We start from the raw sequence: 20,725 nt of genomic DNA on the forward strand, positions 1-20,725 counted from the left end.
ATCGCTTATTGACTAAAGACAGATTTAAAATTAGGGAGATTTATCTCTGGCAGGGATGTCTGTGCTTCTGATTTTCATTAGGGATGGTTTCTGTCTCTAATTGAAGGTTTCAGTGATTGGTTTCAGAAGTCATCAATCTCAAATAGTAGACGCTGCTGAGCAGTGATGAAGTCATTGTTTAGTCGGTCACAGCAAGTTTGTGTCAGTGAAGTATTCTTGTGCACTTTATCCAAAAGGCTGAATTTTGAAGGCATCAAGAGTGTTTTATGTCTCAGAACAAGAGTCTGGGAGAAAGGTCAGGTGATTCTGGTCATGTTGGAGGAGTGAAAGTAGAATTGTACTTTGGAGCATTCTTTCCTCTTTGACTCATTGTATCCTTGGACTGTCTCCTAATCTTGCTTTCTCTTTATTTATGATATTGGAATGCAGTCTACGCTATAACACAGCCAATTGCTGATTTAAAAACCTGTTGCAAATGCAAAAGCCACATTTAACTATAATGATAAAGTAGCTAAGAAGGAAAAATTCCAGAGATATATTGTTCCAGGAAAAAGAACAGAACAAACAAAAGAGCTCAGCTTCCAGATTTTAACTACTGATATATAGACAATCAGCCCCTAACTTCCCTGTCATAAAATATATTGGAAGAGAAACTGGGCTTTTTCAGGGTTTTTTCACCTCCTCTTCTTTACTGAATCACTTAATGGGGTTTGCCAGTCCAGTAAAGCATGTTATCTTTCTCTAATGGCCAATACATTCTTCAGTGTTGTTTTATCATATTTGTAACTGTAGGTGAGATGCACTTGGGACAAATTCAAAGGGATTTTGGTTTCTGAAAGGCAGAAAATAGTTTCTGGGTGAAGGTGGAGGTTGAATTAAGGGGAAAACAATGGAGGAAATATTTTGAAAAAAATGAAAAGAAAGGAAAAAAGAAAAATATCAATTTGTATCTCTCCTTATATTTCTTATTATAGTTTTCTTTTTCCTTATCTGTAAAATAGGTCTAAGAATAGTATATACTTCATTGAATTATTGTATGGATTAGATGAAATAGCATACATAAATATCTCTTTATACATCTATATATCATAAACAACTATGTAAGTGTTAATTATTCTTATTACTAATTTCAGCAAGGAATTTCAAAGAAAGCTAGAAGATTGGAAAACGTGAGGTATCAGTGAGAGTTATTAGACCCTAGCTTTAGAAATACACTGAATTATCTTACCACTTAGCCAAACGTTTCATGGAAGAAATCTGTACTACATTTAGTCCCTGGCAGTAACTGTAAATGTATTGACCCTAACATACCATCTTTTACATTGGTAAACAGGGTTACTAACTAAGAAGTTTAATTTAAAATGTATCATCAGTTCACGTCATGCAACATCTAGGCTGCAGATATAGTTTTTAAGTGGTAGAAATTAAATTCCCAGGGAAAGAATTCTAGAAGGAAAGATTCTGGAGTCATTTTGCTTTTATCTGCAAATTAACAGTGAACATTGAGCTTCATCAGCTGCAGATGTAATCATAGCACTTGTAATGTTAAAAATATAGTATATACATGTAATTAGCAGTAAATTGCCCATATGCACACGCTCTGATTGCGTTATCGTAGTTTCTCATTAAAGCAAGTATTTTCACCCATTTGCTAGCCTTTATAGAGTCCTCCTTATAAATCAGCCTGAAAGGAAGACCAGCCACAAGGTTCAAAATTTTATTTCTTTAATATTTCATCTTTGTCAGTGTCAGTTCATTTTCATTAATTAGCTCTTTTAGAGATACTGATAGGGTCATTTCAAGAGACTGGTGTGCTTGAAGACTTATTTCTCTATGGTATTACTAATACAGTACTTATTCTTTGCACTAAAATTGTTCTTCACAGAGATAATTCCCTGGGATGCTGGTATATTATATCTTGTTTTCAAGAAGACATTGATTTTCCCCAATTGATAAATGGTCAAATGATATGAATAAACAATTTTCAGATGATGAAATTAAAACTATTTATACTTATATGAAAAAATGCTCTAAATCACTATTGATTAGAGAAATAAAAATTAAAACAACTCTGAGGTACCACTTCATATCTCTCATATTGACTAAGATGACAGGAAAAGATAATGATAAATGTTGAAGAGGATGTGGGAAAACTGGAAACTAATGCATTGTTGGTGGGGTTGTGAAATGATCCAGTTATTCTGGAAAGTAATCTGGAACAATTCCCGAAGGGCTATCAAACTGTACATATCCTTTGATCCAGCAGTACCATAACTGAATCTATATTCGAAGGAAATCATAAAAGAGGGGAAAGGACCCACGTGTGCAAAAATGTTTATAGCAGCTCTTTTTGTGATATCAAAGAATTTGAAAATTGGGGAATGGCTGAATAGGTTATGGTATATGAAGGTAATGGAATATTATTGTTCTATAAAAAATGATGAATAAGGTGATTATAGAAAGGTCTGGAAAGGTTTATACGAACTGATGCTGAGCGAAATAAGCAGAACCAGGAATACATTATACACGATAACAGCAAGAATATGTGATGATTAACTGTAAAAGAGTTGGTTCTTCTCAGTAATTCAGTGATCCAAAGCAATCCTAATAGACAGAAAATACCATCTGTATCCACAAAAAGATCTAAAGAAACTGAATGTAAATCAATAAATGTTGATTTCTATGTTCACTTCTTTTTTCGTTTTTTTTTTTTTATCTCCCATGGTTTTTCTGTTTTGCTCAGATTTTTCTTTGCCAACATGATTCATAAAGCAATATGAATTAAAAATAAATAAAATTACTACAAAAACAGGAAAAAAAAGAAGACAGTAATTTATAGAATATAGTGAACATTTTGCAGTTTTTCAAAAGGAAACATAGATCAGACAGCAGATTATATAATAAGATTTTGTTTACATTATTAATTTTCTATTAGTTAAGTATTTTTGTTGTCTTTTAATATTATTAAATGTTGAGTCTCAACTTAATGAAAAGAAAAAATTTAATGACTTTTCATTCCTGTATAGGAAGCATTAGGAAATTTGGCATTTAGGTCTAACACTATGCTGGAGTTACCTTGTGACTGAGCTAGTCATGCAGAGCCTCAGTTTCTTAGAATGCCACATGGTAGTTTCTTTGATGTTTCATATTGATGCTGTGAAATCTAAAACTTATCAATAAGAGCATTGAATCTAGGATGCAAAAGAAGATCTGAACTTCAGTGGGACTTAATGACTCTCCTAGAGTTATACAGCAAGTTTTGGATGTGGCTCTCGATCCTAAGTGTTTTGATTATTATGCCTTTTAATATGCTACTACCCTTTGATCCAGTAGTGTTTCTATTGGGCTTATATCCCAAAGAAATACTAAAGAAGGGAAAGGGACCTGTATGTGCCAAAATGTTTGTAGCAGCCCTGTTTGTAGTGGCTAGAAACTGGAAAATGAATGGATGCCCATCAATTGGAGAATGGCTGGGTAAATTGTGGTATATGAATGTTATGGAATATTATTGTTCTGTAAGAAATGACCAGCAGGATGAATACAGAGAGGCTTGACGAGACTTACATGAACTGATGCTAAGTGAAATGAGCAGAACCAGGAGATCATTGTACACTTTGACAACGATACTGTATGAGGACATATTTTGATGGAAGTGGATTTCTTTGACAAAGAGACCTAACTGAGTTTCAATCGATAAATGACGGACAAAAGCAGCTACACCCAAAGAAAGAACACTGGGAAACGAATGTGAACTATTTGCATTTTTGTTTTTCTTCCTGGGTTATTTATACCTTCTGAATCCAATTCTCCCTATGCAACAAGAAAACTGTTCGGTTCTGCAAACATATATTGTATCTAGGATATACTGCAACATATCCAACATATAAAGGACTGCTTGCCATCTAGGAGAGGGGGTGGAAGGAGGGAGGGGAAAAAAATTGGAACAGAAACGAGTGCAAGGGATAATGTTGTAAAAAAAAAAAAATTACCCTGGCATGGATTCTGTCAATATAAAGTAATTATTAAATAAAAATAAAAAAAAAATGCTACAATGCTCTTTGGCCTTTTGGATACAGTTAGATGAAGCTAAGCAACATTTCCAGGCTGTAAGGTATATTGTACCTCATGCCTAGGTAGAAATTTAAAAACCACTCTCTTTAGTATTTCATCTTTTTTCCCACTTAAAAGGAAAATATATAGAATGCTCTAACTTCCCCCTTCACCCAGAAACTATTCTTTATAAGGAGGACTTGTTTCCATATTAAGCAGATTGAGTTATCCTTCTGTGGAGCACATTTCTAATATTGAACTCCATATTCTCTAGAATTTAACTTGAAGTCAGGAGCCTTGTCATCTCTGCTTTTATTTTTAAAACCCCATAGAATGAATGTCCCTGATTTATTTTTTTTTATTACAGCTTTTTATATTATATGCATTTATATGCATGGGTAATTTTTCAGCATTGACAATTGCAAAACCTTTTGTTCCAATTTTTCCCCTCCTTCCTCCCACCCCTTCCCCCAGATGGCAGATTGACCAATATATGTAAAATATGTTAAAGTATAAGTTAAATACAATATATGTATACATGTCCATACAGTTATTTTGCTGTACAAAAAGAATCGGACTTTGAAATAGTGTACAATTAGCCTGTAAAGGAAATCAAAAATGCAGGAGGCCAAAAATAGAAGGATTAGGAATGCTAAGTAGTGGTTCATAGTCATCTCCCAGAGTTCTTTCACTGGGTGTAGCTGGTTCAATTCATTAGTGCTCTATTGGAATTGATTTGGTTCATCACACTGTTGAAGAGGGCCACGTCCATCAGAATTGATTATCATATAGTATTGTTGTTGAAGTATATGATGATCTCCTGGTCCTACTCATTTCACTCAGCATCAGTTCATGCATGATTTATTTTCTATAATAAGAAATGAAAGGGAAACATAGAGCAGGCTTTGAGACATGATGGTATTGGAAGGGAAAAGTCGCATGGATATTTTCATGATTATATAAATTAAAAGGCTGTAACCAGACTGTCCCCAGTTATAGCAAAGCTTTGAAGGCAATGTTGGGTAATCCAGTGATATTACCAATTTTGTTTTTTTCATTATAAAAACTAATTTAGAAATTAAATTAGGATGTCAAAAGAACAGCAGTAATGTGTTTTTTTTCCCCCCAATAGAAAATGAAAGCCAAAAACTAAAGTAGAGAGTCCTGTCAGTAGCAGGGAAGAACCCAGACACAAAAGAGCATGAAAATGTCTGTGGACAAGATAAATTAAGTGGTTTTTTTATGAAATAGGTGAAGATATTTCCTTTCCTTTCCTCTCCCCCAACAAAGCTGGTATTCTGATTGGGGGGAAAAAAACTGTTTTCTTCTAGGTTTTTTGGAGTGGTAGGGGGAGGATTGAATTATTTTTTTACCTTAGATGTTATTTTGCATTTTTAATAAAAATTTGTAAAAATTGAATTGTAACTTGATATAAAATATTACTTTTAGGAGTCTGTATTGTTAGGTAACATATAAATAATCTATCCAAATAGCTTTATTAGTAATTTCAGAACATAGAATATTAGTAAGAAACTCCAGAAATTATTCTATTTTCACGATGGGAAACCTGAGGCCTAGAGAAGTAAAATGACTTGTCTAGTTTACATAGTAGCTTTAGGAATAAAATCTACCTTTCCTAAATTTCTATTCTATTGTTAACGATGCTGCCATTCTACCATTCTCTAAGGTATCTCTTGGGATATTCTTGAAATAGTACATAATGGAACATTATTGAGTTTGTGGATAACAGGATTTTCTTCTAATTGAACCATCTGTCTTACACATTTCTATTCTGTGGGGTTTCACAAAATTTTTTCTGAAATGCATTGTAGCCCCATTAAATTTTTTTGTTTTTAAGTATTCATAGATTCCTTCACTGTCTTGTCTATGAGCAATTGATCATTTTAGCAGAAAATTCAGAATCATTCCCATTATTGAACGGGCAGAAGAAAAATCGAAGCTCCAGGAACTTAGGTGTTTTATAAGGCTGGAATGTGTGAAGTTTCTATCATCATTACTACTACTACTACTACTACTATTACTACTACTACTATTACTACTACTACTACTACTACTACTACTACTACTACTACTACTACTACTACTGCTACCACCACCACTACTACTAAATGTTGATTACTTGACTAATGTGATTTACATTACAGCTAACAACCTTTTAATACAGTAGTATAAGTATTGTCCCATTTTACAGGTGAAGAAGCTGAACTTCAGTGGGATTTATGACTATTACTACTAAGTGCCACACTACATATCTTTGGTCCTGCATACTTTATGATTGTGAAGGGGTTTATTGATTAGAGATACATGAAGATATGAGTGTTTTTAGATTGCAGACTCCTTACACTAGATTAGCTATGTACTTCACTATGGTTTCTCAGTCTTTAACCTGACTGAGACAAACCTAGGCCTAAAATTTTATTTATTTTTATTTATAAGCATATGATATGAATGTTTATTTATATAAATAAGCAAGTAAATAAATAAAGCAAGATGCAGAAAAATTAGTTTTAGTAAAAATTGTAGTTGGTCCTAGGGTGGTTATGATTTTCAAGCCACATTAATTTATTCCCTCCAGTTACCTTAAATATAACTAATGATGGAAAAGGCAGATGTTAAATTTTTCTAATAAGAGAGAGCACTTAATTTTAATAGACTTATGATGAAAAGTGCCAGCTACTGCTGAACAAAAAGGTAAGGAGACTGATCAAAGCGTAGTATTTTCTTTTTATTTAAAAATAAAATCAATTTAATATTTTCCTCCAATTACATTCAAAACATTTTTTACATTTGTTTTTAAGATTTTTGAGTTCTAGGTTCTCTCTCTTATCCCCACTCATAATTAAGAAATCACATGTAAAGTTATTCAAAACATTTTCATAAAAGTGAAGAAAGAAAACATAGATCTCCCATCCTAATGAAAAGGAAAACAAAAACTGTAGCATCACAGATTTAAAGTAGAAAAGGGCCTTTATTCCAGATTCCCTTATGTTACATTACATATGAATTCCATGGAAGTTATGTTAACCAAAGTCATCCAAGGCAGTGTAAAGATATCAGAAGGAATATATATGTCATACATTCTAGTCACAAGGATAGCCTGCACATGTGAAAATGTAGAACATAACTGGGATACAGTTAGAAGTTCAATTTGATTGGTATGTAGACTATGTGAAGAGGCAAGTAGGATGAAAAGAGGTAATACTAGATTGGAGTTCCTTTATGAAGTGGCTTAAGTGATAGGATTGATTGTATTATTTCCTATAATTAACAAGGAGTTGATTTTTGTTTGTTTTTAATGTAGTCTTGAGTCAGGAGAAAGATATGTTAAGAGTATGATTTTGCTAGTAGTTTTGGAGGATTTGTTGGAAAATAGGAAAGACTAATAAGACAGGAGCTTTGTTAGGGGTGGGATAGATACTATAATAGTCAAAGTGAAAAGGGATAAAGACCTAAACTAGGGTGATGGCAGCATGATTGGAAAGAATATGATTTGTTCTCTCTGAATTTCAATTTCTTCATATGTAAAATAAGAAAATTGCATTTTAAAAAACCCTGGTATCTTCTGTGATTATATAAATATTATGAAATATTATAAAGTGGTATTGGTAGGACCTAACAACTTCATTAGATGTATGCTGCTGAAGAAGACTTTCAAACTGCCATCAAACAGAAAGAGAGAAGTTGGGTAGAGTATTTGTGAAGTAGTTGAGATCAGTTGACTTTGTTTGAGATGTCAGCAGGACACCCAAGTGGAAATGTCCACCAGGATTGTAGTTCTGGAGAATAAGTAGATTTGGGAATCATCTACAGAGACTTGATAATCAAAGTGATCCTAGAGGATGAGATCACCAGGAAAGACCAGATGATCAGATCACTAGAGAAGACCATGCACACAGAAAAGAGAAGAGAGATATTTGGTGAATTCCTAAACTAAGGGGCTTCAGGGAGAACAGGGTAGAGGGAGCAATTAGGCTTGTGACAGAACTAGAAGAGTGCCTATTAAATATTATTGTGCAGTTAGCACTGATGGCTTTATTAGAGACCTATATGGATATTCTTTCTAATGCCTCAGAGGGCCAGGCTTTCACATGAACTTGAATGTTATTGTATACATATTTTTTATATTTCACTTCTTTTCCTCACATCATTCCTACCTCTTGCCTTGAAATCTGTTTTCATAGTGTGTTTTATAAGATTATAGATTAGAACACAAAAAATAGTGATGTTTTCATTTATAATAATTAAGTGATAATTTCAAGTTTATGATCATTAAATTATGAATGATATGAAGGGTGAATCAGAAGATAGGCATATAGCACAAAGAATATAGTTTCCCTAGTAAGTGTAAGATCTCCAGAATCCAAGAGATAGATATTTTTATAGAAATATGGAATTTTATAACTGTATGTATATGTGTGTGTGTGTGTATATATATATATATAGTGTTTAACATATATTTTAACATATTTAACATGTATTGATCTACCTGCCATCTAGGAGAGGGGGTGGGGGAGGGGAAAAGTTAGAACAGAAGGTTTTGCAAGGGTCAGTGCTGAAAAATTACCCATACATATAGTAAATAAAAAGTTATAATTAAAAAAAAAGAAATATGGAATTTTAGCATACATATGGAATTTTCATTGGTTACATGAGTAAAAACCTACTATTTCTTATAGTTGACTGTTTCTTTGTTGCTAATATACTCTAGGTAAAATGTTTTCAGTAGCATTTACCACAAATTTTTGACTGCAAAATATGATGATAAAAATTCTTAAAACATTTAAATTATAATTATAAAATATAATAGTACAAATTGTGATTATTCCGGTGTATTCTGTGAAGATTATGAGTGTATTCTTTGAAAGTTATGGATTTCATGAATTATATTTCCATTTAGCATTCATGTAGGTGCAATAAATTTGAAATTGGAATGGCAAAGGGAACCTTATAAAACTAGAAGAGAAAATCATTTAAAGAATTACTTGAAGGTCATCCACAACATTAATCTATCCAAAATGTGACTAAAAATAATCATAAGAGAGAAAAATATTTCTGTCAAGAGAATTTTTATGCCTTTTTAAGATTAAGCTATCACTGCTAATCATCTCTATAATTACAAAGTAATATCTATCATTAAAAACAGCACATTGTCAATAATGCTACCATATCTTTGTTTCTTCACCTCTGCCTTTCTTGATGTAGGAGGAATTGTATTTTATTATAAATGATAATTGCTTATTCAGAAGAACAATCTTTTCGATAAATGTATGAAGTAAGATAGAATTTAAAAGAGTTAGTGATTTGTAGCAATATAATCATACTGGTACCTAACAGTTTTTGATTTATATCTTTAAATCTATTTGCTTAGCAAAAGCAAAATTGATCTAATTAAAAGAGATAAGGAAGGAAACTTATCTTGCTAAAGGGTACTATAGACAATGAAGCAATATCAGTATTAAACATATATGCACCAAGTGGTATAGCATCTAACTTCCTAAAGGAGAAGTTAAGAGAGTTGCGAGAAGAAAGAGACAGCAAAACTATAATAGTGGGAGGTCTCAATCTTGCACTCTCAGATTTAAATAAATCAAATCACAAAACAAATAAGAAAGAAATTAAAGCGGTAAATAGAATATTAGAAAAATTAGGTATGATAGATCTTTGGAGAAAACTGAATGGTGACAGAAAGGAGTATACTTTCTTCTCAGCAGTTCATGGAACCTACACAAAAATTGACCTTATATTAGGACACAAAGACCTCAAAATTAAATGCAGGAAGGCAGAAATAGTAAATGCTTTCTTTTCAGATCACAGTGCAATAAAAACTACATTCAACAAAAAGTTAGGTGTAAATAGACCAAAAAGTAATTGGAAACTAAATAATCTCATCTTAAAGAATGATTGGGTGAAACAGCAAATTATAGACACAATTAATAATTTCACTCAAGATAATGACAATGGTGAGACATCATACCAAAATTTATGGCATGCAGCCAAAGCGGTAATAAGGGGAAATTTTATATCCTTAGAGGCTTACTTGAATAAAATAGAGAAAGAGAAGATCAATGAATTGGGCTTGCAACTTAAAAAGCTAGAAAAAGACCAAATTAAAAACCCCCAATCAATTAGTAAACTTGAAATTCTAAAGTTAAAAGGAGAAATTAATAATATAGAAAGTAAAAAAATATATATATATATTGAACTAATAAATAAAACTAAGAGTTGGTTTTATGAAAAAAACAATAAAATTGATAAACCTTTGGTAAATCTAATTAGAAAAAGGAGAGAGGGAAATCAAATTAGTAGTCTTAAAAATGAAAAGGGAGAACTTTCCACCAATGAAGAGGAAATTAAAGAAATAATAAGGGGTAACTTTGCCCAACTTTATGCCAATAAATTTGATAATCTGAGTGAAAAGGATGACTACCTCCAAAAATATAGGCTTCCCAGATTATCAGAGGAGGAAGTAAATTGCTTTTTTTTTTCAGAAAAAGAAATAGAACAAGCTATTAATCAACTCCCTAAAAAAAAATCCCCAGGACCAGATGGATTTACATGTGAATTCTACCAAACATTCAAAGAACAATTAGCCCCAGTGTTTTATAAACTATTTGAAAAAAATAGGGAATAAAGGAGTCCTACCAAATTCCTTTTATGACACAGACATGGTATTGATACCTAAACCAGGTAGGTTGAAAACAGAGAAAGAAAATTATAGACCAATCTCCCTAATGAATATTGATGCAAAAATCTTAAATAAGATATTAGCAAAAAGACTACAGAAAATCATCCCCAGGATAATACACCACAATCAAGTAGGATTTATAACAGGAATGCAGGGCTGGTTTAATATTAGGAAAACTCAGTATAATGGGCCATATTAATAATCAAATTAACAAAAACCATATGATCATCTCAATTGATGCATAAAAAGCATTTGATAAAATCCAATATCCATTTCTATTAAAAACTCTTGAGAGTATAGGAATAAATGGACTTTTCCTTAAAATAATCAGTAACATCTATTTAAAACCAGCAGTAAGCATCATATGTAACGGGGACAAACTATAGCCATTCCCAATAAGATCAGAAGTGAAACAAGGTTGCCCACTATCACTGTTACTATTTAATATTGTATTAGAAATGTGAGCTTTGGCAATAAGAGTTGAGAAAGAGATTAAAGGAATAAGAATAGGCAATGAGGAAACCAAATTATCATTCTTTGCTGATGATATGATGGTATACTGAGAGAACCCCAGAGATTCTACTAAAAAGTTATTAGAAACAATCCACACCTTTAGCAAAGTTGCAGGATACAAAATAAACCCACATAAATCATCAGCATTCTTATATATCACTAACAAAATCCAACAGTTAAAGTTACAACGGGAAATTCCATTTAAAGTAATTACTGATTGTATAAAATATTTAGGAATCTATCTGCCAAGAGAAAATGAGAAACTTTATGAGCAAAACTACAAAACACTTTCCATACAAATTAAGTCTGATCTAACCAACTGGAAAAATATTAAATGCTCTTGGATTGGCCAAGCAAATATAATAAAAATGACAGTACTACCTGAACTAATCTATTTATTTAGCGCTATACCAATCAGACTCCCAAAAAACTATTTTGATTACCTAGAAAAAATAACAACAAAGTTCATATGGAAAAACAAAAGGTCAAGAATTTCAAGGGAATTAATGAAAAAAAAATCAAATGAAGGTGGCCTAGCTGTACCAGATCTAAAATTATATTATAAAACAGCAGTTACTAAAACCATCTGGTATTGGCTAAGAAACAGACTAGTTGATCAATGGAATAGGTTAGGTTCAAAGGACAAAACAGCCAATAACTTTAATAATCTAGTGTTTGACAAACCCAAAGACCCCAATTTTTGGGATAAGAACGCATTATTTGACAAAAATTGCTGGGAAAATTGGAAATTAGTATGGCAGAAATTAGGCATTGACCCATACTTAACACCATACACTAAAATAAGGTCAAAATGGGTTCATGACCTAGGCATAAAGAATGAGATTATAAATAAATTGGAAGAGCATAGGATAGTTTACCTCTCAGACCTGTGGAAGAGGGAGGAATTTATGACCAAAGAAGAATTAGAGATCACTATTGACCACAGAATAGAAAATTTTGATTATATCAAATTGAAATGTTTTTGTACAAACAAAACAAATGCAGACAAGATTAGAAGGGAAACAAACTGGGAAAACATTTTTACAGTCCAAGGTTCTGATAAAGGCCTCATTTCCAAAATATATAGAGAATTGACTCTAATTTATAAGAAATCAAGCCATTCTCCAATTGATAAATGGTCAAAGGATATGAACAGACAATTCTCAGACGAAGAAATTGAAACTATTTATAGCCATATGAAAATATGCTCCAAATCATTATTAATCAGAGAAATGCAAATTAAGATAACTCTGAGATACCACTACATACCTGTCAGATTGGCTAGAATGACAAGGAAAGATAATGGAGGGGATGTGGGAAAACAGGGACACTGATACATTGTTGGTGGAATTGTGAACACATCCAACCATTCTAGAGAGCAATTTGGAACTATGCTCAAAAAGTTATCAAACTATGCATACCTTTTGATCCAGCAGTGTTTCTACTGGGCTTATACCCCAAAGAGATACTAAAAAAGGGAACGGGACCTGTATGTGCCAAAATGTTTGTGGCAGCCCTGTTTGTAGTGGCTAGAACCTGGAAAATGAATGGATGCCCATCAATTGGAGAATGGTTGAGTAAATTGTGGTATATGAATGTTATGGAATATTATTGTTCTCTCTAAGGAATGATCAGCAGGATGAATACAGAGAGGACTGGCGAGACTTACATGAATTGATGCTAAGTGAAATGAGCAGAACCAGGAGATCATTATATACCTCAATAACGATACTGTTTGAGGATGTATTTTGATAGAAGTGGATCTCTTCGATAAAGAGAGCCAATTCAGTTTCATTTGATCAAGGATGGATAGAAGCAGTTATACCCAAAGAAAGAACACTGGGAAATGAATAGAAACTGCTTGCATTTTTGTTTTTCTTCCTGGGTTATTTATACCTTCTGAATCCAATTCTCCCTGTGCAACAAGAGAACTGTGTGGTTCTCTCTCGGAGGGGAAAAATCAGAGCAGAAATGAGTGCAAAGGATAATGTTGTAAAACATTATCCTGTCATGGGTTCTGTCAATAAAAAGTTATTTAAAAAAAATCTATTTACTTAATCCTCATAGTATCCCTTAGAGAAATGTGCCTTGATTTCCCCGATCATGGAGTAGAAGCTAAGAGAGGAAAGAAATTGCTCAAGGCTTCCTTTCCAGTGTAATCCAGATATAAGTCTAGAGACTTGATTTGCAATTCTGTTTTTTAAACTCCTCTTCTCAATGATTGCTAGGAATTGATTTAAAATGTAATTTTTGGAGTCATGTCCCTGTACCTAGTGTTTAACCTGGCAGGATTCTATCATAATATTGATATTTTGAAACAAGGATATTAACTATGTCTGTGTTGTGACTAGAATTGGTATAGTTATACAGGGAGTATATATGTATAATTAAACCTTAATTCTTTAAAGTTCAAAAGTTAAGAAGACCCACCCCAGTAACATCCTTTTATAGGGAATTTTATTTTGACAAAGCTCAGTATAACCACTTAAGACAAATGAATCTTAGGAGGACAAAGATCCTTAAGAATTTAATTTAGGCTATCTGAATGGATCTACAGAGATTGTGTCAGTACTATTATCTAATGACTGTACTAGTCCTATTTTTAGATTTCCATGAAGGAGAGACCATAGTTGCAGTGAGGCTATCTAGTAGAAAAAATGCTAGAATTGGAGTCAGGAGGGCCTTTATTTAATTCTGGCTCTTTCATTTTAGTTATGTCACATGGAAAAGTCACTTAGACTCTAAGCTAAGTTTTCTCATTGACAAAATGGGATTAATCATGCTTATATTACATCCCTCAAAGGTTATAAATTAAAAGCGCTTTGTGATTGTAAGTAGTAGTAGGGGTAGTAGCAGCATCAGTAGTGGCTTCTCTTATTGTTATCACAGTAATGCATCCAGGTATATAATATCCATTTTAACAGAAAGATAATCTTTTTCTAACCTAAATCCTTCACACTTCAGTTTTGTCTATTTCTTTTTAATCTGTTCTCAGTGGAAATAGAAATTAAGTTAACAGATTTTATTTCTTCTCTGATTTAATCAACAACTCTATCATTCTATTTTTCTTCTTGAAAATTCAGCAAAGTTTGACTTGCCCAAACCAAATTAGTAAGCTCAATCCAGAGATATATCCAGTACCTGCTTCTGGGTCTTTTTATTGACATCAGGGCTTTATTAGTAAAATACAGTTTCTTTAGGAGTGTAAAGTTTCATTTTCTGCTTTTGTGTTCTGTTTATCCAGCATTGTGTCTGGCACATGGTAGGCACTTATTAATCACTGTTTATTGATTGATTGGTAGTTTAACATACGATTATTCCCCTGATGATCCTGGGACTTATCACTGTCTTAGTACTTAGTGGATTCCTGTGCATAAAGGCAAGTAGTTTCTTTTATCCCTTCCCCCCTCTAAATTTTCAAACAGAGGATTTTCTGTACATTCCTTTTTATAAATATAAGTTCACTTATCACTGGGGGGAAAATAGAGGTGGGGATAAGGTAGACATTGATATCTTATCTTTGCATACTGCTTATACGATGCTTTGTCATGTGTATTTTTCATTCACATATCTGAACCCCCTCTACCTGGGATTCTAATTAGCCTGTTATAGTTTCAAAATTACATGCTCTTACATGCCTGTGATTATCTCAATAGGATTAGCATAAAGATAATTGATATCTCTTACTAGTGGCATATTTTTATTACTACAAGATGCCCCGCCTCCCATTATCCCCCAAATCCTTTATTGTTTTTCAGTAATGGCCTTTTAGCTGCATTCTTAAAGCAAAATGTTCAGGAATCATTCAGATGACAAATTCTACCATCATGATGCATATACCATAGTAATAGTTATGCCTTTTTTTTTCTCTCTTATGATGGCAGGTGCCTGGAGATTTGAGTCAAACATCTGAAGACCAAAGTTTGTCAGATTTTGAAATGTAAGTCTTAAAGAGGTACTTTAAAATGGAAATGGTTTGATCTGATCAGCACCCAGCGTCAGGTTTATATCTGAGCCATTATACCATAAAAAGAAAAAAAACCCATCTTTCCAATCTGAGTTGCTTATGACAAACATAATCATGGTATTTTGAATTTGTCTGTATGTATTCACTTGTCCTTTTTTTATCTACATGACTTGGGTTTGAGAAGCAGACTTAGCTTTGACTTGTTTCATGATTTAAGAAAAATAATAACCAGCGACTGAAGCAAGAGTTTCATCATTTCCTGTCAATCTCTGGTTGACTTATATCAGGGACCATCTTTTAGGCATTACCTATGAGAGGCTGTAGTTTAAGTGTTTACAAATAGAATTGTAGTGATTTTGTTTTGTATGAGAGGATTGGCCTTGAACTTTGGTGCTATTTGCATGAATATTTCTTTAAAAGCATAATTTCTCCAAAATTTCTAATGATAGTATTTTGAGACTTGGGGAGGATATTGGAAAATAATACTTCCTTATCCCCCACAGTGTATAACCTACAAAAAAGGAATGAATGAATTTTTATATTTGTATGCATAGAGCACAGAAACTTGTTAATGTATTGATTTGGGAACTGTTCCAGATAATATCTAAGTTCCTTTTCTTTTCCAAATCTCTGACTTAATGATCAATAAAATTATATATTAATTTTAATATTAATAAAAACTACTAATAAAAACATAGCCATAAGAACATTGTAGTTGAAGGTTTTCTAGCCAGGAAGTTATACAATAAAAATGGTATTTTAGGGAAATCATTATGACAATATATACAGAAAGCTTTAGAGAAGAGGCAGAGAAGTTAAGTTTGACTTTCAGATATGATGAGTTTGAAATGATATGATGGTATTTCAAGTGACAAATTGATGGTATGGAACTAGGTAGGGAAAATGTGAGGGATTAAGATATAAATTGGAACATCATCTAAATGAGAGATAATTGAAGTCATGAGAATGATTGGAGGGAGAAAAAGAGCATAAAGTTGCTGTGTGAATCCTGTGAGAATGCTTGTAGTTAGTGGTAGACAAGAAGAAAAGTATTCCCAAAGAATCAGTCAGAAATCAATGCAGAATATTGTAGAGTCACAAGGAATAGAAAATTTTATTATGATGTAGATTATAGACTTATAGTCTGTATTAAATGATAGAGATAAGAAAAATAGTCCAAAGGATATGCTAAGAGTAAATAAAAAAAATTAAGGAACAAAATGAGGTAGAAAATAAAATGCTTCTCCCCTGCTTCCACATCCTCTGCAGGGAAGGCTTTTTGTGTATATCTGAAGGCATATGATTAGGATCAATTGAAGATATTAAGAGAGATTGATACCTGTAAAGGGTAGGTTAAAAACTGGTTAAGGAAAATGTAGTTCTCCACCAAACAAGCTCTTTAGAGAGTGCAATAAATGACCCACTTGAGGATAAACAACATGTATTTGTTCTAGGCCAGTTGTTCACATCTCTAACACTTTATTTAACAGACCTCTTATGGCTTGCATTTAGAGAGGCGAGGTTGAAAGGAGTAGAAGACAGAAGTAACCCAATAGTAAGAAAGAAAGAATAGAATATTAAGAAAATAAAAGAATCTTATGGTATCAAGGCAGTACTGAGTTTTAACCATGCAGTCAAGACTTTGTTGATGTTATTTACTTGTTTTAGTCATGTCTGACTGACCTCCATTTGGGTATTTCTTGTTGAAGGCTTACAATTAAATGGAGCCAAACAAGTTAATATCCTAAAGAAGGTGAAGTGGAAGTAGCTAATGAATGAGTGGATTTTAAAACCAAATAGCAGATTCTGTGGGTATCAGCTTTCCTAAAAGCTGATAACTAGATTCTGGTGATTTTAGAGAATTTAGGCTAAATGAAACCTCTCTCATCATTTATATATATTTTTTTCTTCTGAGAGCTGTTGCTTCCTGAAACAGAATCCATGAGATAGGCAATTCTGTAATAAGAATTGAGACTATTTGTTGTGAAATCTGTATCATTTATAGCAAATTTTGACCCTTAAGAGAATCTTTAAAGAAGACACTGGAATGACTTTCTAACTGCAAGTATCTTTATTAATAAAATACCTTGATTAGTTTTATCCTGAAACATCTACATGGGAAAATTAAAGACAGTAGCTCTGGGCACTTGTACTTTTAAAAAAGAAATTTCATTAAGCATTCAACCTGAATTGGAAGCTTCAAAATGCAGGTTGTATTTTGAATGTTTGTGTGTGTTTGAATGGATATGATCAATAAGTCTTATTTTCTTCTTGAAGTGGGTCACTACCATAGAGCTGAGCTTAAATGAAATCCTTCCTCAGGAGATAACTATAAGTTGGAGTTTTGTTTTCCTGGTTAAAATAAAATGCTTTTTATTCTAGAGGTTGAGAGAACATTGCATCACAACTACTTCCATGGTAAACATCTCAAATTATTCTCTAAGTGCAAGAGTTAGAGAATTTTTATGAGCTGTTCTTTAGAGAGAACACTTTTGAAAATGCATTTACCACTACAACAGCTTTAATGAGCAGGAGGGTCTGATACCTCCACAACCATGCAATTTTTTTTTTTTAATAGTTGGAACACAGTTGATTTTGAATTGTTCCCATTGCTTATAATGCCGTCTGCTCTGCTGTAATTTGGATCTAGCCATTAGTGGAGAAAAAAAAACTTTTAAAGCCAACTTTCCCATGAAGACAGTTTATATACTGACACATTAGATTGAAATAGCTCTTACTTTAAAGAAAAGCACATCTTCTTGTAAATTATTTTTCCCTCAATATTTTAAGTTAAAGGAGAAATCGCTTAGTTTCAGATTTTTTAAAACAATGAGTGACAGTGACCCATTTTGACCATTTTCTCTCCCTTTATTTTGGTTAGATCGAACCGAGCTCTGATAAATGTCTGGATTCCCTCTGTTTTTCTTCGAGGGAAGGCTGCTAATGCATTTCATGTATATCAGGTGAGTACCGTTATTCTTAGGCAAACTTCATAAATATAATTAAGAAAAATCAAAATGTTTCTAACAGTATTTTATTATTGTTTGTATTTCTATCACATACAGTCTCTCTGTCTTAGACTCAGAACATTAAATATATATAAATCAGATCCAATTCCTTCCTTGGCTTTCTTCTCTATTTTCTCTGTATACTAACTCCCTGTATTCTTCATATCAAACCCATTGCAGGAAATCTTTTGCCTTTTAATTTTTTTAGTCAGACAGTTCAGGCAAAAATCTTAACATAAGGAAGAAATATACTGAAACCACTGGAGCCTGCTTGAAACCATGCATATGAAACATATTAGAACATCAATCTTCCACTGTTATCAGTGGTAAATAAAGAGATGAATGGAAACATCAATAGGTTCTAATAATGGTGATAGAGTAGAATTATTCTGTATTTTTTATGTTTTAGATTGTCCTATATACTTATATTATTTTCTCTTTTATACATAGAGATTAGTTAATGCTTGGTGTTCTCATCTTTCAGGATTGATTTGTTTTGAGAATGTATTATTAGTGATCCACAGTTAAAATTGGTTGATTCTTTACTTTTTGGGTTGTAAATTGGTTGATTCAAACTTCCAATGTTATCTTTCTATGGTGCTTTTCAAGAGTTCCATACTTAATTTTTTATGAACTATGTGAAAAATGTTAATGTGTAATATTTTTCTAACCTGGATGTTAAATAATAAATGAATTGTATGAATACCAGGTTTAGGTGCAGCTGCATATATATTTAATTTGAGATCCTGCTTATAGAAATGATTTTTTTCCTCTGCAAAGGAAAGTTATTTTATCTTTCATATTAAGCTAGGCAACAATATCATTATAATAAAAATTGGAAAAAATCTGGAACCTGATTTAAAAAAAAATCAAATTAGAGAAAGCAGATTTCCAAATAACCTTTTCTATTCATTTATTTCTCTTCTCACCTAAATCCTGAAAACATAACAAAACAAACAAAAATTCCCAAATCTCCTGCTGTCTGGATATTTTCCTGTTCTTCTTTGAGGTCACGAGAAAGCAGCAAAGTGTTGCTTGAAAAATGAAAGAAGAAAACAAACACTTCTATTTTAAAGTGAAATTAGAATGTTCTATCACCTGAGAGACTTCTGCAGCCTTTCAGGACAAATAAGTGTTTTTTCATTAATTTTTCTTTGTCTAGAAAATATTTGGGAATTTTCAGTCTTTGAAAGTCAGAACAAGAATAAAATGTATACAGAAAATACATAGTTGCCAGGGAGATGGTTTCCACAGCACTTAATAGCATTAAAGTTACCTCACTTCTCTTTTCTATATTCAGAGCTTTTTAGAGGTTTGTCCATCCTTCCGAGATTTGAGTATGCAACCCAGATTTAAGAAAAGAAAAAAAATGGTGCTTACTAATTAGCTTTTATTATTGGAAAAATGGCCCTTTTGAGATTTTGATATCTTTTTTTTGAGATTGCTAAGTGTTGTCACAACACTTACTTTTGCCCATTTTCTAACATTATCAACACAGTTATTAACATCAGTAACATAGTTATTGATCATTGTGTCCGATTAGTAATTGACAAGGCTACTCAATATATGTTTAGAAGTATATTGGAAAAACTTTGCCTGTGTATCACTATGTTTTTGAAAATGGCCCTATCTGAAGCGAAAAGGAAATGATGTCAAAACATCAATGCTGACGTATGTTATGCCAAAGTAACTGCAAAGGATGCAGTGTCATTCACAACGCTGATTATTTTTAATTTGTCCCTGAAAGAAATGGATACCTTTTAGAAGCAAATATTATGGTTGTCAAGATGGTATAGAAGTAAATGTTGTTTGAAATTTATATTCCATTTGACAGTGTATATGGGACAGTTGGAATCATCTGCCTCTTTGTATGATATGCTTCAATATTTTAATGTGGCTGTAAGGGATGTTAACTTTTGTTGTTTTCATTTATATTTACTTAGTAAAATTCAGTTTACTTTAAAAAAATGAGTAGTCATGATTCCTGAAAAGCATCTCTTTCAGCATTAGCTTTTTTCCCTGTAGAGAACAGAAAATCTTTGTTAAATATTACTTGAAATAAAGAGGACCTACTCAGCATTTAAATTCTGTTAAAAAAAAAATGACAACATTGCTCTTGAAATAATCTGTCCTTGTAGTTGCCCATCAGTTGGGGAATGGCTGAATAAGTTATGGTATATGAATGTTATGGAATATTATTGCTCTATAAGAAACAATCAGCAGGATGGTTTCAGAAAGACCTGGGGAGACTTATATGAATTGATGCTAAGTAAAGGGAGTAGAACCAAGAGAACATTGTACACAGCAATAGCAAATTTATGTGATGATCAGTTCTGATGGACGTGGCTCTTTTCAACAATGAAGTGATTCAGGCCAGTTCCAATAGACTTGTGATGGAGAAAGCCTTCTGCTTCCAGAAAGAGGTCTGTGGGTATAGAATGTGGATCACAACATAATATTTTCACCATTTTGGTTGTTATT

The 20,725-nt window shown here is 32.6% G+C and overlaps 1 protein-coding gene across 2 annotated transcripts in view; it reads left to right on the top strand.

Annotated features, from left to right (window-relative positions):
• SNX29 (sorting nexin 29) overlaps positions 1-20,725 on the top strand; it is a 692,162-nt gene that overhangs the window by 406,673 nt on the left and 264,764 nt on the right. For both annotated transcript variants that reach the window (XM_051962973.1, XM_051962964.1), the window contains exons 17-18: positions 15,154-15,209; positions 18,118-18,199. In XM_051962973.1, the coding sequence (XP_051818933.1) occupies positions 15,154-15,209; positions 18,118-18,199 (138 nt within the window). The remainder of the gene's footprint in view (positions 1-15,153; positions 15,210-18,117; positions 18,200-20,725) is intronic.

The sequence above is a fragment of the Antechinus flavipes genome, chromosome 1 (genome assembly GCF_016432865.1).
Source record: "Antechinus flavipes isolate AdamAnt ecotype Samford, QLD, Australia chromosome 1, AdamAnt_v2, whole genome shotgun sequence".
NCBI lineage: Eukaryota > Metazoa > Chordata > Mammalia > Dasyuromorphia > Dasyuridae > Antechinus > Antechinus flavipes.